The sequence below is a fragment of the Atractosteus spatula genome, chromosome 8, assembly GCF_055471065.1.
Source record: "Atractosteus spatula isolate fAtrSpa1 chromosome 8, fAtrSpa1.hap1, whole genome shotgun sequence".
NCBI lineage: Eukaryota > Metazoa > Chordata > Actinopteri > Semionotiformes > Lepisosteidae > Atractosteus > Atractosteus spatula.
Genome location: NC_142713.1, coordinates 10,432,031 through 10,456,993, shown reverse-complemented (window position 1 = coordinate 10,456,993; position 24,963 = coordinate 10,432,031). Strand labels below are relative to the sequence as shown.

General features: G+C 41.2%; 1 protein-coding gene across 1 annotated transcript; it reads right to left on the bottom strand.

Annotated features, from left to right (window-relative positions):
• Positions 1-1,144: 1,144 nt before the first annotated feature.
• wee2 (WEE2 oocyte meiosis inhibiting kinase) lies at positions 1,145-23,120 on the bottom strand. The gene is made up of 11 exons (XM_088922583.1): positions 22,854-23,120; positions 20,589-20,779; positions 17,572-17,623; positions 16,348-16,517; positions 11,429-11,550; positions 10,320-10,466; positions 8,843-8,956; positions 8,215-8,300; positions 7,337-7,507; positions 3,534-3,679; positions 1,145-1,295 (listed from the first exon to the last, which is right to left on the bottom strand). The coding sequence occupies exons 1-11, from the start codon at positions 23,118-23,120 to the stop codon at positions 1,145-1,147; spliced, it is 1,617 nt and encodes a 538-aa protein (XP_088778709.1).
• Positions 23,121-24,963: the final 1,843 nt, after the last annotated feature.

The following is a 24,963-nucleotide window of genomic DNA, read 5'->3' as shown; positions in this document are numbered from 1 at the left end:
GCATAACTGACCTATAGGAGGCACTCTAGTTAAACCTTGCTACCGTCATCTAAGTTATAGTTTAAGTGGTCTAAGGACTGACTAATATTTATCCTTGATTACTCCCTGACTACTGTTAACCCCTAACAAAACAATATTTATGTTCAAAATATTCAATTAATCTACTAGACCTTGAGTGTTAAGTTTTTTTGTGCTTCCATGTAATGCTTTAATAATATTTTATATAATACTATGTTTTCTATACTATTTTTCTGGCTGTACCCAGCAGGCTGACAATATTCACAGGTATATAATATTCTTATTTGAACTTTAAAAAAAGAAAACTACTCAAGCAGGATTGCATAAAAACACTTAAAACTTTATTTACAATGGATAAGTAAAAATGACTAAACAGTAATTAAGAACATTAAAAAAAACTTAAAAATAAAGGGCAACATTTTTCGCTAATGTACTTGGTGAAATTTCAACCAAAGCTATCAAGCGTCGCTGACTAGTTCACTGGAAAATGAGCAGTACTATATGAGGCCAGTACCCTGCACTGTAAAAAGCACACTGATGGGATTCTGCTTTATTGTGGAGAACTTACCAGAACAGAATTTGTAAGGGGTATCGCTGGTGTACTAAAGCATGCTCTATGCAAGTGTTTAGCATTTCAGGACATTATTCATTTGCCTTCAAGACAAATGGTAATCATGGTTCTTAGTACTCCATTACATATCAAAACTAGCCTTCAAAAACATGTACCATCTACTAAGATAGAGCTCAACATTGCTACTTCAGAAAAAGCTTTCCCACAGATCAGCAACGGTAACAGTATCTGTTTATCTTGTTCATCACACACAATGGCAGGTCCATTTGGTTCCTTTCTGGAGTTCCTTTCCAGGTAATGTGTGACCCCGCCTACCCCAGCAGAGCAGGGAACAAAAGGGCATTTCCAATCGTTCTTTCGCAATCCCTTCTCCAGGCCCAGATTTCTGGCAAGACTGTGTGTGGGCGAGAGATAACCAACAGTTACAAAGGACATTTGAGAATGGATGACAGTCATGGAATCCCAAGTTATCAATGGAACAATATATGCCAATCCCACACCCAAACCAAATATCCTTCCCTTGCTGACATCACATTTGCTGGAAAACGTCCAAACTCAGTATCCTCCGAAGCTCATGGATCGCAAGGCTTTTCCGCCTACCACCCTCCGCGGCCGCGAGTCAGAGCCCGTGTGGCCGGACAGCTGCCAGAGGGAACTCAGGTCCTGCAGTGGTGAGGAGGCAGCCTGCCGGGCTTCCTTCAGCTCCCTGGAGAGGGTGGGGGTGGAAAAGAATCATTTCTGAAAAACCCAAGGAGTACTGATCCCTTCATTCCATCGTCCTACTTCGGGGTGCGTTTCACACACTAGTGTTTCTGTGCAAGTGGCACTATGACAGCGGAGAGCTGTCCCAGCTAGACTACCAGGGGAAGCAAGTTTCTTCAAAACAGAGAAACCTGTCAAAGGCCTTATTGGTTTCACCTACAGCAGTAACATGCTTTTCCTCAACTCCCCTGCTTATGTCTCATATAGCTTCTACCACTGCTTATTTGGAACCCCACTCTTTGCTAGCAGCTATATCATCCTGCCGCTCACCACTGGCAGCCCACTGAAGCTCAGCAGGTGTGAGCCTGGCCAGTACCCGAATGGGAGACCTCCTGGGAAAAATGAAGGTTGCTGCTGGAAGAGGTTCTCACTCTGCAGTCTGTGTAGGTCCTAATGCCCCAGTACAGCAATGGGGCCATTATAGGAAAAAGGCACTGTCCTTTGGACAAGAAACCGTAAAACCAAGGTCCTGACTCTCCATGGTCATTAAAAATCCCAGGGCCTTTCTCAAATAGAGGAGGGGTGTTACCCTGGTGTCCTGGCCAAAGTTTCCCCTGGCCTTTACCAATCATGGCCTAATCATTCCCATCTATGAATTGGTTTCATCACTCTGTTCTCCTCCCCACTGATAGCTGGTGTGTGGTGAACATACTGGCGCACTATGGCTGCTGTCACAGCAGACACCACGATCCCCACAGGGTGATGACCTATTAACTTTGTCACTCTTAATTCATCGATTTGTAAAGACTTGGAACATGAAAATTTTGATTGATTTACTAAACTAATTGAATCATTTAAGTTATGAATGGACAACTATGATTCTTGGGAGTAGGAGGACTTTGGTATTTTTGCTTCAAAGCTGTGTCAGTGATCAAAACAGCAGTTTAAGTGTCCATACAGCCTGCTAGGCTATATCTCTCCAAGATCAGGGATGGCCACCCCTGGTTTAAAACAATTAAGAGGGTCAATTTAAGAAAATTAGCAGTTCAATTAAGGGTTCACTACAGTAATAGAGGTCTGTAACCACAGCCCCCTGGACAGCTATACCTTTTCTTTTGTTTTTGTTGCACTTGAACTATGAATCACTAAATTGTATCAACCGGTGGTTTAATTAGGAATTAACATGCTTTCCAAAACTCTGCCTACTGACTGTTTAAAACTACCAATAAGAGCCACATGATTATTGCCCCTCAGAGCTAACTATCCCATAGAAGAACAAGATTTTGTCAATGTTTTAAAATCTAAGAAGCAAAAATAACAGCGCTATTTTAAAAATAAATCTTAATAACAGTAATAATGAAACTAATACAACCATATCTCAACGCACAATCTGTTTCTTCATTTTGGCAGGCGGAAACCACCTGGGTTGAAGCCCTTCTTCTAACTAACTTAAATATAACTAAAATCAGAGGCTCTTTTGAATATTCTATAACATTAAGATATTATGATAATCCAGCAGTACCAGCAGATATCAATGTATTGATTATTTTTTTATAAACAGGGCTAGATTTGTTCAGTAAATCCAAAATGTTCAAACAGCACTATTCTTTCAGCATGCTCATTAGTAAAATCTTCCAGTGTTCATTCTTAATCTATTCTGTTCACACAACAGTTCGCTATAGTGTTGTTGCCAAAAAAGCCCAAGTAGCAAAAAAAAATGCTGCAAAAGCATGTTTTGATCAGAGAATTCTGAAAACGGCTCCCTCTGGTGGAGACAGTTTTATAAACATTTCCTATAATTTATTAAGCAACAAGTTAGATCTACTGAATGTCAAAGCAGTTCCACATATTCCTTATTTTCTAATCAGATTTGTCAAATTTGACGTGCTGCAGATAGGAAAAGTGTTTTCTGTGTTGGGGAATAAAAGGGGAAACTTATTTTCTAACGTATTATTTCAAAACCATGGTAAGCAAGTTTTTCGACAGGGTAGATTTAAAAAAATGTTTACTTAGGGTTTTAATAAGTGAGGATAGAGTGTTCACAATTTCTTTCTTTTTTCTGCATTTGCTACATGCACATGTTAAAGTTCTAGGCATGTCAAAGGGTCCTAGACATTGAGAGACATTGAGCAATGAGGGGCACCTTTTTTAACTCCTTTACCAGACAGACAAAAGTCTGGTTTTGTGAGGAAGCCACACAGTCTCTTGTGAGGCCCTGTCTCAGGGCTGGTCCCTGACGCACCTTTCCAACATGGCTGTCCTGAACCTCTCCACGTTGAGCTCCTTGAGAAGCTGGGCGGCCGTTTTCTGGGTGCCCTTCCTCAGAATGGGGTGTCTGCACAGCGCCGAGGCAGAGGGGCGCAGGGGCGCCGCAGGATCCAGCAGCAACTGTCAAAGAGTCGCGCACAACCAAGAAAGAGCAAGCCCTGTCATGAGTTTTCCCATCTGTACACGGAAGGATCTTCTTCTGGTTGACACATGAATTCCCCTTCCACGCCGAATACATACTTTCATTTTGACTGTAGTTTCAGTTCTTCGGGCGAGATTTTGTGTAGAATCTAAGAAATTTTAATAATTTGCAGAATACATTCCAGGAAGATTATTTTAGAACCAAGGTTGCCGAGATAGCTTTTATACTGGTAGTAACTCTTAGGTACTACACCGAGTATAAGTAGATCTTATCATAAGAAAACAGGCCACAAACTACCACTGCAAACCTGTTTACTGCTAAAGCTAAACTGCTTTGCATAATGTTAAAGATACTGCTGGACCTTCTACACCAAGATTAAAATATCAATTTGATTGGCCAAGAGCTTAAAACAATGACTTGTGTCTCTCTCTGATTGCGGAATCTGCAATAAGGAAGAGGTATTTCAAAAGATTGGTACAATGTAGCCAAGTGAAGCTGTGGGAAACGGAAACGAGAACAAAACTGATCAGCCGTCACCACTGGAGCTACAGACTGACTGTGGTATAGATGGGGTTGCTCATTTAAAAGAGATATTGATACAAAGAAAAGGAACGTGGTTCAAATGTTTACACTCTTGCCAATAAGATGGACCATTTATAATAAATGTCAATTTGGTTAAGAAAAAGGGGATTCTACTCATGAAAAAACACAGGATTGGTGAAATCTGATCTGAATAAAGGAACCACTGTAACACTAACACAAAAGGGATTACATTAGCAGAATGATGACGGGGAATATTATTTAATCTCTATAATAGGGCGGAAAGTCCAGAAACCATTTAATATGCAATTTAAAGGACACCAAAATGAATTTTAAAGTTGTATTTTCCTGGGTAGATTTTAACAGTTCAAAGACAGAATTTAGATCAAGATATTTGCTTGCTGGAGCAAATGGCACCCAACTCTTTACATTTTGTATCACACATGACCATATCAGGCTAATGACGTTAACTGGAAAGACTTCACATTTCAGCAACTACTGCCACCTACCATTGTTGTCTAGCTGCTATTTCTTGTATTCCTACTCTTCCAAAGCCACAGCACAGAGTTTGACATATCCGAGCCCAAGTTTTTCACCCTGAAAGGATGCACTTCAAAACATTTTAGACCTGAATGTGACTGCAGTGGTCAAGAGTAGTGATGAATGAAACACTAAAAACTCTAATAAATGATGTTATTACAAGTAAAAGTCATGTTGCTAACAAGTAAAGGAATTTCATGATTAGTTATTTTATAACAATTAATGCTTTGCTTTTGGGATGTGCAAGGTTCTTATTGGAAGCTACGACATCTGCAAGAAAGGCTGGGTATATCCAAAAAGGAGCAGATCTAGAAAACTATTTGAGATAATCGTTCTTCCACAGGACAAAAGTGCCCAATTTCAGGAAAATATATGATGGTCACCTGGATTGGAAGATGGGTTAGAAAATGGATGAATGGATGTGATGGTCATGTCAAGATCACCGTGATTTTGTATGGAATATGCCTGCTATAGTCCCTTGAGTTCGGCTCTTATGCTGTACCTATGTGTGTGAATGGCCAAAAATGGCTTGACAGGATGTAGGGGTGCCAGCAGTATTTCTGTCTTCTCGCGAGAGGAGTATGAGCTGTCTCCTTTGATGCAACATGCCAGTGTGCAGTGATCTTGGGCTGAACATCCCCAGTAAAGGGCGATCAAGTCCATTCTGAGCATCTGCCCTGTGATGCTACAATATATGCAAAGTGGCCACAGTGCATTTTTTATCCCATTGAATATAATTATTGATTTTTTGGTAAAAGGAACACGCTGTATAGTGGCTTCCTCTTACATCTTTCTCTTGCTCTGTCCTAGGCTAATAATGAACTGTGGAAAACACATTCTAACAGCCTACTAAGTATTAAGAGTCATCACCATTAATAGTTATGGAACAAGTAATAGGTTTATTCCATGCTGAAAAAAAGAAGAAAAAAACACAACGTTACGGCCGTGGAGCCTTCTTCAGGTGTGACCTGAAGACACCTGAAGAAGGCTCCATGGCCGAAACGTTGCGTTTTCTTTCTTTTTTTCAGCATGGAATAAACCTATTACTTGTTCATTTGCAGCCTACGCATGCTGACGCAGCTACCCACCTGAATTAAAAGTTATGTGTGATTAAAGAAGTTGGACAATGTCAAGTCAAAGCAGCACTGCTTAAAAAGCAGGTGGGTTGGCTTGAGATACATGAATCACAACAAGGACTCCCCTGAGAAAGCATGACATCCGCAGGATTCATTTAAAACCTCATACGTGATTAACAGCCACAGACAGAAAGGCAGTTTTGCATAGTTATAAACAACACATACATCAAACTAAATTAAGTTCTAGATCTCTTTCTCAGAGGGTTACATTTTTTATACTTTTTAAAAAATAATTTCATTTGAAACCTTTACGCCCACTAGATAGACTTAACTGTCTGATTAGTTAAATTTCTTTAATTCACTGAATCTCAGAATTCTATCTACAGAGAGACTTACCTATAGATCTAAAGACAACTACCCCAGTTTGGGACCTAAATCTATTTTAGCTCCAAATTCAGAGAATGCACTTCCCTTGGCTACAGTTAAGACATGATGAGTACAGAACCATCTCAGGAGACTGTGTGATGCAATGTGGTTTTATCACACTGCTTCAAATTCTTTTTAAAAAAAAAGTCACCTTTAACTGTTCTCTCTGCCTGGGAAATGAAGCAATGAAAGACCACAGTGGGAAAAAATGAGTCACCTTCTACCACTCTTGCTCTTTAATATTTGTTAAATTTCGTATATACTACTAAGACTTTGGTTGTTGCTCATATCTTCAGTCTCAAAGCCACAGGCAACTCAAAATTCAGTAGCACAGCTTGTTCTCGAACATCTGTTTCTGAGTTTTAGGTTCTTACTGTAACTACACAGCTCATAAGCACCACGAGACTCCCAGATTCACACCATATACAGTACGTGTATCTGTGCTTTGCTCTGGCCCATTGCTAAAATAAAACTGAACGCTGGGGGTGGCAAAACCTTCGGTTATTAAAGTCTTTACTGGTGAAGCTTTTTCCTGGATCAGAGAGGGTCAACATCTGTACAATGTTCAATTTCAAGTGCAGACTCGCTTATCATTTGCACACTGCCTTGCACACTCTTCTTGTCTAGGGAAGACAATTTATGTAATTTATGTTACATTTGTGTTGTACAGCATCTGGAAATTGGTACTATAGTATATTATTCTGTATGGGGATTGTTTACATCTCGATAGCACCCACAGCCTTTTCGACTCTCTAAAATCAGCTCGCAGGGTTCAATGACCACTCATAAGAATGCAGGGTGAGTCAACATAGAGAAACAAGCAAGCGAAAAAAAGATTGAGTAACAGCAACCTTGTAAATATAATCAAGAGGCTTAAGTTCTTAAGTTCCAATTCCTACTTTGGGGATTTCCCCTTCACATGCAGAGAAGAGCCTCATAAGGTAGGGACTGTATGCCCTCTGTATTAGTTAAAGCACAGCCTCACACTCCAGTGGACAGCTAGGTATTTCCCTTCCTGAAGAAAGTTGGCAAGATGCCGGGGGAGAGTCTGACCTTGATGAGGCCCTGGAATTGTGCCGAGAGCTCCTGGGGGAGGGCGGGCAGGTGGCCCTGGCGAATGCGGTGCCATTCTTCACCGTTCTGGGGAAGTGGATCCGCCCCTGCGGCCAGCAGCATAGTCAGGCCCAGGGCAAAGATGTCAGCCTTGGGCAGGTGAGAGTAATCCTGAGGAGGAGAGGGACAGCGAGACTCACAATCCGGAACTGCCTCTTAGTCGCCTTCCCACACCCACAGCCAGCCAGCCACACTCAGGTCACCATTCAAACCCCGAAAACACCCATGTTTTCCCCACTCCTTTTCACCCTGCAAGCTGGCAATGTGGGCCTTTTCACATCTGGATGGGTGGGAGAACATGATTCATGACTCGTAAGGAAAAATTGTGAAGTTACCAGCCAACTGACCCAAGGTTCTCATCCAGCCGTTTTTTAAAGGAAGTTTCAGCAACAGGTGCTGCGGAAATCTGGAACAAGCTACACAGCCATTAGGTAAAGTGTTCTCATTTGCAGTTTTAAAGGCACTTCCATGGGAGTCCTCTGGCTCATGTTTCACTGGTTACAGAAGTCTAGCTGAGTTTGTCAATTCCTTTCTGTAGTACTGGGTCCCCTTATAATCTTGTCTGCTTATGACTAAAAAGATTCAGTTCCTTCAGCCTGGGAGCGCATCTGGTTTTAATTTTTCTGTAATTTGATGACCAACTTAGTAGCCTTTTCTATCTCATTTCATATTTTATGTTTTTGCTACCTGCATGCAAAATCTTGCACTACTGTACATTAAATGTCATCTGCCATGTCTTTGCACAGTCTTGAATTTGATCTAAATGTTCTTTCATTTCATTTGTTGGTCCTTCAGGGGTTGAAAATCCTCCTACTCACCTCCTGCAGGACCTCTTTGGCCAGGAACCTGCTGTCTCCCTCCTCCACCTGGGGGCTGATAACCGAGGTCACATGACCCAGGTCACCTGGGATCACATACAAACAAGACTTTTTCATGGGAAAGCACTCAAGGCTGTACTGGAACATCCACACTTGATCATGTGTGCTTTAGACTGATCCAGTCCACACCCTGTACTCAAGACCGAATATAATCAATTTCCTCTCACCCTTGCTGCTCCTTTGAGAAACAGGGGAGCTCTGACAACCAACTGTTTGCATTTGCAGCAAAGGCAGAGCAAAGACCTCAGAAAATATTTCAGATTGGTCAAGGTCAATATAAATCATCAGCTAAACTAAGAACATGCTTGTTCTGATTCAGGGTGAGACAGAGCATAGCAGTTTAACATGGCAGTAATCAGAATTGCTTAAAATAATATATATGCAAAATCATAACCGGTGCCAAGTATCAAACCCCAAAATCACCAATAGTAATAGCAGTGCTACTTCATTTTCTCTAGAAACAAGTCGAAGATCTGAGCTAGGGTTAAACAATTCTGTGGAAATGAAAGCTGATGCTATTTTTTCTCTACATGTGTATTTTCCTGAACGTGATAGTTGAGCAGCTCACCTATTTTATAAATAATGCTTGCGGAGGAGTTGTCATCATCGTCCTCATCACTCTCCCCATCGCCCCCCTGAATCTTGGACACTGGGGCTGGCTGGTGGCACACGAAGATGTTGCCTGTGTGCAGTGCAGAGGGAGAGGGGACAATGAATCAAGGACACTTTCCCCAAGTCTATTTAAAAAAAAAACCTTCCAAAATGTTATTTAAAATAATTAAATTAAAAAAATTGGCACTGTTGTTCGCAACTCGACAACAAACAGCAGGTTTGAAAATAAAAGAAAAGGAATATGACCGTATTCCTTCTACTATCCCCCATCTTTGGGGGCCAGAGACCTACAGGTTTTACTGGTAGGTTTCAATTAGCATCTCACCAAGTTCTAAGAACTATATGTGATTGGACTTCTAATCCAAACAAAACAAGCAGCAATGTTACCAACGTGTAGCCAGATCCTGTCACATCTCGGGTGTTCAAGAAAACTGAGCCTGGTCAAAGTGGGGAGGGAAACTTCCTAGAAAAACCAAGTGTGTGCCGGAAGTGGTGCTGGTGTTGTTGGACGATTCAGTCTTCCAATGTTCCAGTATGGCGAAAGGGGACACTGTTGTGTAAGAGGGGGTATCCTTTGGCTCAGATGTTAAATTAAAGTACTGGGTTCTTAACGATCCATTGATGCCTTATCAAAAAACTAGGGGTGCTGGCCCTGCATAGGAATTAATTCAGGTGTTCTGGCTAAATTCTACTATGGACTTATATCATTTGGCCACCCTGAATGCCCTCTTCATTCAGTATAGTGAAGCAATTTCTCACTTCTTTAGCTGATCTGTAGTGCAGTGGGGCTGCTGTGCTTAATAACTGCCCAAGTGGCTGCAGCACTCCAGTGGTGGATGAAGTAAGTCCCCTCCTATGAGTAGCTAGGAAATCATCTTTGATGAAAAGCACTATACAGACGTAAGGAAGTATTACTTCAGATAAAACATAAAACCTGGAAGACCCTGAGGAATTCAAAGACAGCCTATTCCTTTTCTAGATTACCATTAATAATATAAATGCAAAAGTATGACTGAACATTGACTAAAATTGGGATGATGATTCAAGTACTGGAACTGTAATTTTACGAGAGGCACGACAGAGAAAATTAAGATGTAATAAGGTCCTTACATGTAAAAAACAGGATCAACATCCCTGTGTACAAGACATCCAAGATGGAAAGGTTCAGAGTAAGTTGGGGACAACTCGTTTTGAAGCTATGCTGCAACAGGTTTTTTTTACAAGAGTCAAAACATAATGCATTAAAGTAAACCTCTCTGTTATGTTTAGTATCCTAATTTGGAAATGTCTGCCCTGGATTAAAGGATCACTGGCATGTTTTTCTTCCACAGGTTCAATGATCCTACATGTTAGAATGCACTTAGGCTGCTCTTGGAGATTCCAATAAAAAAGCCTGTTCCGGCTCTCTCCTGCAGCATGAGAGGGGGGCTCACTGGGCTTGATGTCCAGGTGCACGAGGCCGGAGCTGTGGATGTACTTCAGTCCCATGGACACCTGCAGGAGGATGTCCTTCAGCTCCATCTCCCGGAATATACACCCCTGGGCAGTGTTCTCCATAATGGCATCATGAAGACTTCCTCCTGTCAGCACAGAACACAGCCTACTGTATTCATGTGCAAGTTGCCAACTTAATGCACCTCAAGTAGCAGGTATGGATAACCTCTTAAATTACATATTGACCTATAAGTTCTTAATTGCTTTGTGTAAAACTTTAAGTTTGATTAACATCGCATTACATTAGTCATTACAGTGACTAGCAGGCAGGAAGGCTACATCACGTCACAATTCACAACTCTCCTTCTCTTGTTCGGAAATTTAATTAAGTATTTTATGCAAACGAGCACTGAAGGCTCCACAGCCTGTTCTTACACAATTGATACAGTTAAGTCAGGAATGGCCAACTGTAGTCCCTGAGAGCTACAGGCAAAATCACCAGCTTTAGAGGCAGAAAACTAGATTGTTTCAAGTGTTTAGTAACTGACGACCTTAGGGTCATCCATACAACCTGCCGGACTGTGCCTCTCCAGGTCCAGAGCTGGTCAACCCCTCCGCCAATGTTGTACTCATCAGTTTCACAAAACCACTGTATCATTTCTATAGGTGGTTTCTTTGCTGGCTTAGTCTGCTCTGCTTGCAAAATATTTCCCATTGACTGATCCAGCAGAAATCACCTAAGTCACTCAACCAGCTGAAAGTTTGTTTTGCCTTTGTATTACTTCATTAATGATAAAGCCAACTGAATGTATAGACACCTGGAAGTGCTTTGTGGAATTGCCACCTTTTTGCTTTTCCCAAAATTGAAAAACAAGGAAAAAAAAGAAATCTGTCAACGAGTGTGGTGTAACAGTAATTCCCAATCTAACTAGATAACGGCTGATTTAACTGGAATGCAGAGCAGCAGGAATTTTAAATCCACGATATTGCGGTGGTATAACTGTCTGGTTTGGTTCTGGGTAACAGGAAACGCTGCACAAGCAGCACCTGACTAGGATATCCGGACTCTCCTGCTCTTTCCAAGACTCTGGGTCTGTTCTGGTCTTACCGTTGCAGTACTCGTTCTGAATAATCATGTGGTCGTCTTCGGCCCAGGCGGAGTAATAGCGCACCACGTGCGGGTGATGGCCAAGGACGGCGTGCGCATACACCTCTCGCAGGGCCAGTTGCCTAGCAACAGGACAGCAGAAGGACCGCAGTGGGAAGAGATGGAACAACAAAGGTGAAATGTATTATTCCATCTGCGAAACCGTTCATGAAAAGCAGGGGTGCCCAACCTTTTTTAATGTAAGATCTACTTTGTCATTTGCCAGTCCAGCGCGATCTACCAGTGTGAATTTGAAGCTCTGATCTAGGAAAAACAGACTGTGGGCACATCAGTACGATAATGATATCCATCATTAAAGTGACAGCAAATAAAAGCAAGTGACTCATGCTACAGTGAGCAAGTAATATTCTCCATTTTAGAACAAAGAATATCCTACCTTAATGTGAGCATTGGCACTGAGAAGCTTACTTGAGAACGCTTATAATTTTTTTAACGTGTTGACACTGCTGATCATGTCGATGACATTTTTATTTTGTCCCTACAGCTCAACATTCAGCTCATTGAGCAGTTCAGTCAAGTCTGTGAGGAATGCTAAATCCAGAAGCCACTGGTCATCCTCTAATTGGGCATATTCACCATGTTTAGACGACTTGAGAAACCCTTTGATTTCAGGAAACAGCTGTCTGAACCTCGCCAAAAATGTTTGTTTTTGAAATCTCCAAACAGCAAGTCAGCAGCCTCAGCAAACGCTTTTTTTTTTAACTTCTCGATCCCTGAATGACTTTTTGTGTTGAGCCAGTGGAACGATGCGATGATTGCCATTTTCCCTCTTGTATAAGGCCTTGTGAAAACCAACTGCTGCTAGTTGAGATTTTCCACTTGAGAAATATCATATGTTTCGTGTGTGGTTTTGAAATGTTGTTCTATATTTCCCTTTTTTCGCATAGACGCCATCATTGCAGATTTGAATGTGAAAGTACAAAACAAAAATCATGCTCCCATTCCTTGTGGTAATGGTAAGTTTTCAGTCTCTTTGCTTCATCGTTCTCTCTCAAACACTACAACTATCATAGGTAATTAAACTTATCAAACTGTTGCGAATTTGCAGCCAGTCTGTTTCGCTCCACAATGCACAGTAGCAAATGTGGGGTTCGTGCAGCAATAACCAAGAGAAAGTTGTTTGGTAGCGCACACAACACTATTTACAGAGCTCCTGTAGCCTTTTTCCCCCCAGTGTCAGCCAGCACTCAGGGAAGAGACTTTTACAACCCATTCAACAAGGGTTAAACACACACAAGGGCAATGAAATGTATGACATTACATGCACAGATCTGAATGAATTTTTAGGCTATCGCAAAAAAGTAAACAGTCAAATAGCCCATTTATTTTTTCCCAAACATTCTTGCAATCCATTGACTGGTTGGGCAAGCCTGATGTAGAGCAAGGCCTCTCAGTCCAACCCTAGAGATCAACAGTATCTTCTAGTTTTCTGTGAAAAATTCATTTAAGCCTCAACTTGTAAGATTTTTTTAATATAATCTCTTGCTCATTTTTAAATTCTTTAGGTAAAATGCCTTGCAGCTGACCAGGGGTGGATTAACAAACAGGCTAGCATAGGCTGTAGCCTAGGGGCCACAGATTGATCAGGGGCCCCTGACTAGCCAGAGTATTTTTTTAAACGGACCTGTGGGCCCCCATTGGTCCATAAAAACGTTGAATAATTTGTGAACCAATGACTGGTTAGATGCAGTGGGTTTGCAGTTCAAATTTATTTTGGCAGATTCATCAGGTAATTTCTGGTGCAAGTTTACGGTAGCCAGCCACAAAATGTGCGATAGAAAATATGATAGTGGGGCACAAAACGAAAAGCACAGCGGTTAAAAGAGCAATATCTACTTAAAAGGATCCCCAGATTGACTGGTTATTTCAGGTTTGCTGAGCCGGACCCCGATCCTGAGTTTACGGCTAACGTTGGAGCCAGTGCTTCGGCAACCCGCGGTTGAAAAGTTAGCTGCAGCGAGCTCTAGCCCGACGAGCATGAGGACGAGCAGCTTCCGCAACGGAATCACAGGAACACGAGTCGGAGGCAGAGCCATCCGAAACGCCACCACCATCTCCATAAGACCAACGAGCCGTGTCCGAGCCGCTGCCATGGCTGTTGCACCTGCTGCTGTGGAGCTAACAGAGGCTGCAACAGCAGCTCCTGCTTCCTATAGCTCGGACCCAGCATGCTGGGGGTAAAATAGATGAACAGATGCGGGCATACTGGGCTAAACTGGTCCTGAAATCATGTCCAAAACCAAGTCGCGGAAGTTGCAGCATCGGAAAGACAACGTCAACACCAAAAGAGGTATTTCTCTAAAACCCTCTTCAAAAGAAAACTCGGAAATGGCGAGTGTGTCAAGAGAATGGCTGCTGTATTCCCCTTCGAAAGGTGCAGTGTTTTGTTTCGCATGTAAATTATTTGGGGACGGCGATAATCAGTCCGGACTGACCGTAGGCTATAGTGACTGGAAAAACACGAGGTGTCGGAGAGCCATTACACGGCTATGGTTGCATATAATTATGCGCTGTGCTGATAATGGTCCAATGGATTCAGAACTAAAAAGACAGTTTGACAATGAATATGAGTATTGGACTAACGTCTTGAAAAGGCTGGCTGCAGTGGTGAAGTGTTTAGCAGAGTGAGGGTTGCCTTTTAGGGGATGCAGCGAAACTTTTGGGCGCCCTGACAACGGGAACTTCATGGGAGTCCTCGAAGTTATGAGTGTGTTTGATCCCTTCTTGAAAGCCCATATAGAAAAATATCTAATTGTCGATGCAGTGTACTGACCGATTTGAGTCTATTGGACAATGGACTTGCACAAGTTGGGGAGTGTCCTGCTGTTCTTGAAATGATGTGCTCAAACGGGGTGGTCATTGGTCTCTGCTGTGCTGATCTTGTTGTTGTGTATCGTCGGTTTCAAAGTAAGCTTTTGTGTGTGTGTATTTGGGCTCCCTGTGTACGTGTGTGTTCCCTGTGTGTGCTGCGTTACATTCCGTTTGAATCAACGGTAGCAGCTCTTGCTCCGAACGTGTCATTGAATTATTACAGTATTTTCTCTCGCTTTTTTTCTGGTAATGGGATGGGTGGGTCTAAACAACGTGTAGCCTAGGGGTCTCTGATCACCTTAATCCGCCACTGCAGCTGACAATTAAATGGCTTCATGAAGATGTGTTTGATTCATTTAATCAAGTAGTATGGCTAATCTGATAATAATAATGAACACAAAAAGACTGAGGTTCTACTTGGAACTACTGTGGTTCTCCAGGACTTGGAAACTGCTGACGTGACTAAGTTTTATACAAAACATCGCCAAATAATGTCACTCATTCTCTGCTTGTGCTAACCTACCGTGAGCCACTAGGTGGCAGCCCTAAAATGGGCTGGTTCAAAAGCAGTCAGGCCCAAAGAGCCCAGCAGACAATTTTCAATAATGAATTGACAATCTCTGGGACATCCCCTTGACGAGGCGTCTTCAGATTTTCTCTTTCTTTAAAGCAGTAGGACGAGGAATTGGAATAAATTTATACACTTAAGCTAATAAGCCCATTAAGGCTGTTAAGAGCCCAGCTGGACTGTAAATATGCTCGTTCACTTGTGACCATGAGTGAGGCCTTCTGTCCTTGATTATATCATTTGCTGTGAGAACATGTGAGCAAATATAAATAAGACATAAAAACATTTTTCTTTTTGTAAATAAGAAAAAAAACATTTGCCCAGATGTTGAATATGCATTTGTTTCTAACAATTCCAAACCTTTTCTCAATGGATCACCGTGACTCTCAGTTAGCATGGCAGGTCAGTCTGGGTTCAGTTCTAGTTATTTCATAACTGCTTCCCAATCTTGTATCCCACGACCCCAGCGTGTGCTGGTTTTCAATCCTACTGGACTTCCATTTGCTAAGGTTGTTTATTTAGATATGTTATAATAGTTTGTTTAATTCGATCTGTTTCAACTCCTAAGAAGTGAAAGTTCTCAAATTACATTTGTATTTTAACCTATAATTCTGACTACAGTATTAATGAAGAATTTTATGAAGAATCATAATGAAGAAAATGTTAAATTGGGTTTTCAGTCAAATTAATACACTAAACTCATTCCAATCCAGTTTTGAAGGCCTTAAATTAGGCCATTTCAAACTTAATCTTTTAAATAAAACACCAGTTTTATATTTCAGGGTTAGAAAAAACCTGTGTTGATGAGTGAATTTCAAACCACAATAAAAGTAAAACGTATGCAGTAACTTGTAAAACCTTCAATTTACATCACAAAATAGATTACATTTCCAGGTATGCGCAGTACCATATTCTGTGGTTCAGAAAGAGGCAACCAAACATCCATTGACGTGAAACTGCCCTATTAAATTATAAAGAAGCAGGCTTGTGAATACATCTCTTTTAATCTAATAGAGATATCGCACTTCAAGATGGTTTTGCCGACAAACAGAACTTACTTCTTAACTCTGCATGCAGATCAAGTTAGAACATTTCTGTGGCACAATGCCCGATTATTCGCTCGTACATCACATTAGTCTTTACAGTGACTAGTGAGCAGGAAGGGCTGAGTTGCAATTTGCGAAAACTCTCCTTGCCAGTGTCGAGACTAGCGGTTTGAAACAACATTGTGACCACATAGTACTTTCAAAAAGTTCACGATTTTGTGCTGAATTCAGATACAGTGAATTAACGTAGATACCAAGAAATTGGGACTGCAGTTCCCCTTTAATCAGACCAGTTTAACAACCTATGCCAGTTCTTCAGCTGGAAACAGACCTAGAAAACCCGCAGTCCAGAAGGACCAGAATTGGACACCCCTGTCCTACTACAGCTTTGCTAGACGGGGCCTGTGCAGGCTCCACAGAGAGGCTCCACTCACTCATCTGCAGATCCAGCCAGTGGTCTCCTGGAGCGCTTGATGGCATACAGGCACCCATCGAGTCTCTTGACACATTTGAACACTGCTCCAAACTCCCCCGCCCCAATCTTCTCCAGCTCCAGAAACTCCGACTCGTAGCGCGATACCATGTCGGTGCAGACTGTAGGTCTCTGGGAAGAGAAATCAAGGTGAGCCACTGATGAGACACCACTGATGAGTTTTCATCCAGACCTCTGGATTTGTTTCAAGTACCACTTCTTAACCACAGACCTGCACACCAGTGAACTGGCCCAGGATTGTACAGGAACAGAAAGATTCCACATACTGTAATAGCATTAACTTTTGAAATATTTGTATCAAAATGGCTACTGCTTTTTAAGGTAGCAGACAGGATTTTTACAACACAGTAGGCAATTTTGTCTTTGCAAAGAAACAAATTGGACATTGCCGCAGGAGTAGAGCTGGGAAGAGTTGTCTTCAGGAATTCTAAAACATTTCCTCTAGTGGGAGGTTCTTGTAGAATACAATAGATGTAGATACTAATTTGTCAATGGTTCAAAGAAGAAACTAAATATAAAAAGCTTTAATGTTATGTCATAGCTTAACACATCAGTCAATCAGGGATGACAATTTTGATTTTTGAATTTGATCTTTCAATTACAGGTTCACTGACTAGCTCCTCTCTAGTAGAACCAGCTACCTGAGGACATCAGAACTGCTCCATCACCTATCAGTGCTCTCTCTGGACTCTTCGTTCCAGACTGCAATTGCAAGTCTCAAGAGCTGTCTAACCCCTAGCACGACAATTCATCAGCAGAACTCCAATGCCTGATACCGACTGGAGAAGCATCTTTGTACTTTGTTTTATTTGACCATATAGTACAACAGAGGGCATGTGCGCAATGTTGACCCAGAGATACATTATATTAATTTGAGCATCTTGATCAATGATGCAGCAGAAACATCCCAACGTAGGATTTGAACCTCCCGGTCCTTCTGTTCCAGAGTCCCACATCCTGACCATTACTCCACCCTCATTCTTCCCCTTGAATTAATCATTTCTTATTTCATTTGGTCATATTGTAACAGCTTTGTGATGCTACTCTATTTCTAACACTGTGTAACAGCTACAGTTGCCTATGAATATTTTAGTGGGACTTCATATGATTTACCTTGGAAAAAGGCATCTGCAAACTTAAAAATAAGCTCAAACAAAGCCCATACCTTTGATGGTAGGAAAGACTCGTCATCAGACAGCTTTGACTCCAGTCCACCTCTGAATCAGAGCAGAAAGAAAGATGAATTGGGTTTCAGTCAGCTGCATATCAACTTCCCATTTAAGGGTTTTATTTCAGGTCTGGGCATCCACTGGTTATTAGAATGCCCTTTAAAGAGTGATTATTTGAAATTTACCCAGCACTACAATTCAAATGTCAAAACGTCCTGAGATAATGAAAGGCTTGTTGAGCACAGCGGTGAAGTCAAGGTAAAAGAAAAAGGTGCACACCTTGATTGACAAAGATAAAGCAGTAGCATATTATCCCAAAAATATGTACGAGGGCAAACACTTAAGATAGAAATGAACTCACAAAATACGCTGTGGAAGACTGCCTTTTGAAAGTTCACTATCAAGCTAAAATTAGTAGGACCGGATAATTGAGTCCTAATTAGCAACATAACTTATTGGTCAAAATAAAACCATTTCCAAGTAAGTAGTAAGAATGAAATAATAATCCATCTTAGAGATTTCTTTATCCAATATGACTTAAAAAGTAACAATTCATCGGCACCTCCTGCCATAGTAATATGGTCACAGTTCCATCTCCAAGAAGGATCCAAAATCAGAATGTCCATAATCATGACTTTCACCCTAGCTTAAGGAGGATATAAGGGTACTTTACAGAGCTTAGGGTACAATCTGAGTATATATACAATACTCCAAATATTCACAGGTCAGAATGAATACATCAGAAGATGCCGAGCCTGCTTCTTAAACAGGAACCTTCTCTTTTCAAACCCCTTCTTTAACCACAATGCCACAGAGACTGTTGGCTTATTAAGTCTCCGAAATGGACATTGCGCACCCTTGTGCTAAATTAATCTCAGTCTTATTTTAAAAAAAAAACTGCATGCAAACATGTTTCTTGTCCCCTCATGCTTGGTCACAAGTGTCCCAGGCCTTTTCCAGCCTGAAGAAATTTAACAAATATAGCACCCCTACAGCAGGTTTCAGCAAGAAAGATCAGGTTTGGGCAAATCCATTCCTGGAGGGCCCGTTTGTCTCCAGGTCTTCAGTCCAGATAGGCTCTTCAACTAATCAGCTCATTATTGGCTTCATTTGACCAGTTTAACAGCTTCCTGAAGCTCATCAGGGGCTGATGATCTGAAGAAACCTAGAAAAATTAGAAAACACCACCTCTCCAGGACCAGGATTGGGGACCCCTGAAGTAGGCCTTCAATAATAACTAGTATTTTATTTCATCAGTATTTCTGTATACTTAGACCTAAGGCACATGATGCATCTGTCTCAATGGGATCACCCCTGTACTTTGTGGTTTCCATTCTAGCAGAGCTCTTTATTAGTGAAGCTGCTTATAGTAGTTTCAACTTAAAAACAGCAGCGTGGGCTTAAACATTTGCTTGAATGCTGTGCTGGATGCTACGTTTTCCCTGCCATTTAGGAAGACATGTTTAATGACCAAGTAGCATTTAATCAATGGGTCTATACATCATTAAGAATGTTTAGAAGGTGAGTGACCACATGTGACATTCTTAAACATCTCTACTACATGTCCTGTCTGTGTATGTCCTGTATGTAACAGTTAGGAGCTCTTTAGAAAACGTTTGGAAAGTTTAAAATATTTCTAAACCGTGACCTGAGTGCAGAAAGGAGTCCAAATTTCCAACAGCATGTTGACCAAGCAAAGATATTTGTAAGAATCTTATTTGTTGCTTTTTTCTTACAACCACTTTTAATACATTACAACCACTCTTGCTAGCAAAACAAATCTAAAAGAACTTAAAATGAAACAGGAACTCAATGAGACGGGTTCTAGACTTAACAAATAGGTCTAAACAGGACAAAGCTGGAAACTTATCTGATACACGCTACATATCTAATGGATCGCTACAGGGCATTAGGACCCACACAGACCTGAGGGTGAACGCTCCCTACTGGTCTCACTAACACCTCTTCCAGCAGCAACTTTAGCTTTCCTAGGAGGTTTCCCCATCCAAGCACTGGCCAGGCTCACACCTACTCAGCTTCTTAGCTCCTTAACTTAGCAGTGGGTTGCCAGTTGTCAGATGCAGGGTGATATATGTAGCTGCTGGCTATAAAGAGGTTCAGTAACCTTCTCAGTATGATGCAGTGAATTCTGCTGTTCAGATTCTAGCCCAACAATCAATGGGTGCAAGGCAGGGTACACCTTAGATGACTCACAAACACGCTCACACAAGGGAAAATCTTCCCAGAAGCCAGTTTGTCTTTGGACTGTGGGAGGAAACTGGAGCACCTGAAGGAAACATACAAACTCCACACAGATAGCACCCCAGGTCTGGAACCATACCCAGGGCCCCAGCACTAAAAGGCAGAAATGCTAATTACTGCACCACCATGTGACTCGTGACAATTGAAATCATTAAGGTAAAACGTGGTGAAAAACAGGTTATTTTGGTGCAAATAAATACATTTCCTAGTGAGAATTACAAAGAGAGGAGGAAAGAAAAAGTCCCCCATGGGATACAAAACCAGCTTTGCCCCAGATTGCTGATCGGCTTTGATCAGAACACATGGCAGATGTAGATGGCTGGGCACCATCCGAGTTGGATGCTGCATCACTGCCATGGATCCAAGAGGGACTTCGTGGATATAGCTCCTGTTTATAAGGATTTTGCTGGTCTACAGAGATCTGCATGGAGTACTGACATACAGAAGACATGATGGATGGATGGATTAATACCCTCATTCATTCCTTTTTTTTTAAATTACATAATGTTAGCATGCTCAAAGCGGTTGGGCAGCCAATTGACCTTGGACCCCTAGAGCTTTTTCTCCTTACTAAGGAGCTTTTGGTTCCTCTCCTCCATTGTCTTCTGGTCTTTTCTGTTCTGTATTCACAAAATGTATGATTACTTGCATTGTTAAGCGCCTTGGGGCAACCTTGTTGTGAAAGACACTATATAAAATAAATTGAATTGGATGTAACACGGCAGACTACCATTAGTTAAGCTACTTCTACCTTATATCATCCTCGAAGTCCCTGCTCTTCCTCTTTAGCTGCTCGCTGCACTTCCTGAAGGTTTCAGGAGTGAAGGGGTTCACATTGACAGAAGGCACGTGGGCGAGGTCCGACCCCGCGGTGACCCTGAGTAGCGTTTGTCCTTGACGCTTGCTGCTGGAGCTGAGCAGAGTGGACTTGGACAGTAAGCTCTGAGGAAGAAGAGAAATCAGCCAGTAAAGCTACTAAGCAAAGGAAAACTGGTGCTCAGACTCATCCAACATCTGCTTTTGCACAACTTTCAGATGTCAGCTCACAAACAAGTAGGCAACTTCCACAAGAGCAAGCACAGACACAGTTCCTTTACCTAGCGTTTCTGGGCAGACAAGCGTAGGACTCTCGAATTCCAAGAGCACATAGTCTTTGAAGTAATTTAATTTTTTACCCCGAATGTGGAACTAATGGGTTCGTTTCGTACAAGCAGAGCAGAAGGTGAGAGTGAGAAATTCAAAAATCAATATCAGGCATAGCAAAATCAGTGCACGCCAAGCACTCATCTACTCAGCTGAGGCCTACACGATAAATTGGACATTTGAGTACAGGCCTGAATTAACTAACTATGGGAGCTACAATTGTGTTTTTTTTAAATCAGCATTAAATGACCATGCAAACAAATCTGAACTTCGGTTATTTTATTATATAGCTCAAACTCTTGAATTGGCAGGATGTTTCATTTAAACCTTTAACAATTTGAAGCTTAATTCTCTCCATAAAGTACAATTTGCAAGATGATTGTAAATTTATTATCTTATTGGAGGTGGGGGGTGTAATTCATTTTACATAATTGTGATGGGTGCCCCAGTTTTTGGCCAACATGAATACTAGACAGGGATCCTCAGACTAACGTCTCACCTTTCTATACACATAATTTCTCCCCCTCTAGGACTAGGGGGTCCCAACACTGGTACTGGGAACTAGTGCTGGGCGATAATTCGATAACGATAATTATCGCAATATAATTTTCCTCTATATAATTTTAACAAAAGTTCGATAAATGTTTGATATATATGTTTATGCTTTGCGCATGAAATGCGCATGAGCGTGCGTGTTGCAGACTGGGCAGCGAACGTGGTGTTGTTTACCCACACCGTGGTGGCTGACAGGACTGTAGTTAGAGTGGAGAAATGATCGACACTGAAGCAAATGTAGTGCTGCCAACGACCAGCTTGAAGGACGATGACATCGTCGACAGAAAAAGTCATTCAGCTTCGGTAATTTGGAGATATTTTGGCTTTTTACGATCATAATTTTTCTAGATTGTAGAATGTAAATTTTACTCATGCATATTTTGACATAAAAATTACTTGAATACTCTCTACCTCAGATTTGTTTAATGTTTCTGCTGTTTGGCAAGCGTTTGTTGTGTTCTTAAAATAAAGAGTTGTTTAGTTTACCAATTAACTGTCTGGTTTCTTCAACTTTCACTCAGGAGAAAAAATCTGCCTTTAAACTTGAAAGAAATAATGATTTGACATTTATCGTGATAATTGTCGATATCGACTGATATGAAAATTTTTATCGTGATAATGTTTTTGGCCATATTGCTCAGCCCTACTGGGAACCTGTCAGCTACGTCCTGGTCCTGCTGTTCTGTTTTGTACCTAAGTGAATCCTTCATTGAACTAACAAGTGGCATGATGGGAACTTCTGCTTTTTTTTTTACTACTCAAAGCATGGAAATATCTAAAAAATTTTAGGTAATGTAAAAAAGCAACCTCTGACATGTAATGAAACTGAAAACAGTTAAAATTAATCCAATTATTTGGTCAGCTAGAGTTTCAGTTCCATAACAGAGCTCAGAAAACAAGCAGGTCTTGGATCCACAGGATCAGAGGTGGTAACTCCTGCTCCGAGGAAACAGGACTATAATGCTATAGTGCTTCCATGGCACCACCTTGAGGTAGACAAGTTGTTTGGTGCTTCTGTACTAAACCTATACTTCCCAATCATGGTTTTCTCATTGCAACAGACTGCTCAGGTTTTCCTATCAAACGGATTCCCATTTTCTGAATGAATCCCCTTATGAAGATTAAAATGTGTTTGTCAAGTTGACGTTTTTAAAGCTTTAGGAGTTGACCACAATTAAGCTCTAATTACAGATTCAGTTGAACAGAAGATGATATTTTTTCATAAGCTCAGCTGAAGCAAAAAAAAAGAACAACACTGACAAAGTGTACCGCTCACGCTATCTTATCAGCTTTGAAGCAGTGGCTGATTCAGGCTTACTTTGGGTGTGCTGGGAGTGTCACAGAGGCGTAATTTTCTCCAGGTGGTGTAGTGCAAAGGGGTGCCGGGGCAGGTGGTCCTGGGGGTGGAAGGGGATGCTGCGCTACTGTGCTGGCGTTTCCGCGACATTCTGGGCGTCCGACACATCGAACTGCCATTCTCCCTCCAGCCCCAGTCTTCCAGGCTGCTGTCGCTGCTGTCCTCCTCCCCACAGCTGGAGAAATCCAGCTGCTGGATGATTCGGTCACTCAGACCCACAGCCGCCATCTCTGCTGGAGGGGGAACAAAAGACCTTTTCTGGACAGTGCTTGGGAACAACTCCACCAATCCCAATTAGTCTTTGACACTGCCTGTATGTGAGGATAAAGAAAAGTCTTTTCAAACAAAGACTTGAAATGCCCACATTCCTTTATACACAAAAGCTAACATCAACACTTCATTTTCAGGACCTAAATGAACCGTATGTATGACCAACCTCAAAATGAATCTGTAATTAGACGGCGTTTCTTCCTGTCAGAACAAGCTACTACACCATGTCAATACAATTTCAAACCATTTTTGCAGGACACTTGTAACTGAGAATTACAGTAGATGTTCCATCAACAGGCACAGTCCAGCTCCTATCAAAACTGAATAAAATTGTACCTAATTAAACGGTCTAAAAATTTAGCCTGTTAGTGAAAATTATCCCACATATTAAATGTAATCTTCCAGAGAGTTATTTATAAAATAAAAATCTTATAAAATGTGGATTATAAAATTAAAAGCCAGAGGAATCCAAAACATGAATCAAGAACCAGTTAATAGGAAACAATGAGTCATCTTAAGAAACAGATTCTAAGTAGGCAGATATGAGCTGTGGTGTGCCACAAAAGCTGGTGTTGGGTCCGTTTCTCTTCCTGATCTTTAGCAATGATTTAGGTTCTGCTATAGTTAGCAAATTTGTTGAATGCACAATGATACAAAAAAAGGGGAAATGGCAGACAAAATAAAAGGAAGGGATGTCAGAGACTCAGAAAAAACCATGACAGGACATGAACCTTGGACATAGCAAATGCAATTCAACATTGAGAAGAGCACAGTAATCCACAGTGGTAGTAGATAGATACACCATATATATTGCATTAGGAACTCAAAGTTTCATGGAGACATACAAACCAAACAGATCTGGGTATTACAATGCCTTGCAAAAATCTTCACCCTTTTCCCCTAATGTCCTATTTTCATGAATAACAAATGATGTACACTTTTATAAGGTAAATGTTTTTATCAAACTTGAGTGCTCAAACAGAGTGAAAGAAACCAAAACCTGCAAAGAAGATGCCTAGTTTAGCATGCAGTTTAGCAATCTGTATTTATTTTAGCAACGTATTTACTCTGTTTGCTATAGCAAACATCAGTTCGTTCTGGTGCAAGAATTACTTGCAACTTGTATGTAAATAAACTAGTTCAGATGATTTTTGAATCAATATTTTACAGTATATAATTTTAATATAATTCATGATTTAATCATGAAGACCAAGGAGCTTTCAAAATAACTTCAGAAAGAAAAGGGTATGACAAATTTGAAAGACTCTGAATATCCTTGGCATACTGTATCACCCAGACACTGCCCAGATCAACTGTCCCTCCAAACTGAGCAGTTGGTCAAGGAGGAAAGTTGTCTGCTTTCGTCAGGATAGTGACCCAAAGCTGGGTGGATTAAGAAGGTGAAGGTCTTTTAAAAGTGCAAAGTCCTGACTTGAATCTTGCAGAATGTTTTGAATACCATAGTTCATCAACAATATCAAACCAACTAAAAGTATCAAAATTTATGGTGAACATTTTTTGCTAACATTTATTTTACCCATATAACAGTTCTATTTAAGCTTTCAATTATGATTAAAATATTCACATTAAAAAAGCATACATACCATCCATTCATTCATTTTCTAACCAGTTTATCCAGTACAGGGTTGTGGAGGAGCTGGAGCCGATACCAACAGGCACAATATAGGCAACAGATGCAATATAGCCTGAATAGGATGCCAGTCCATCTGCACAGCACACATTGGCACCAGCGCCAATTTGTCTGACTAACCTACTACAATGTCAGTATATATACCAGTAA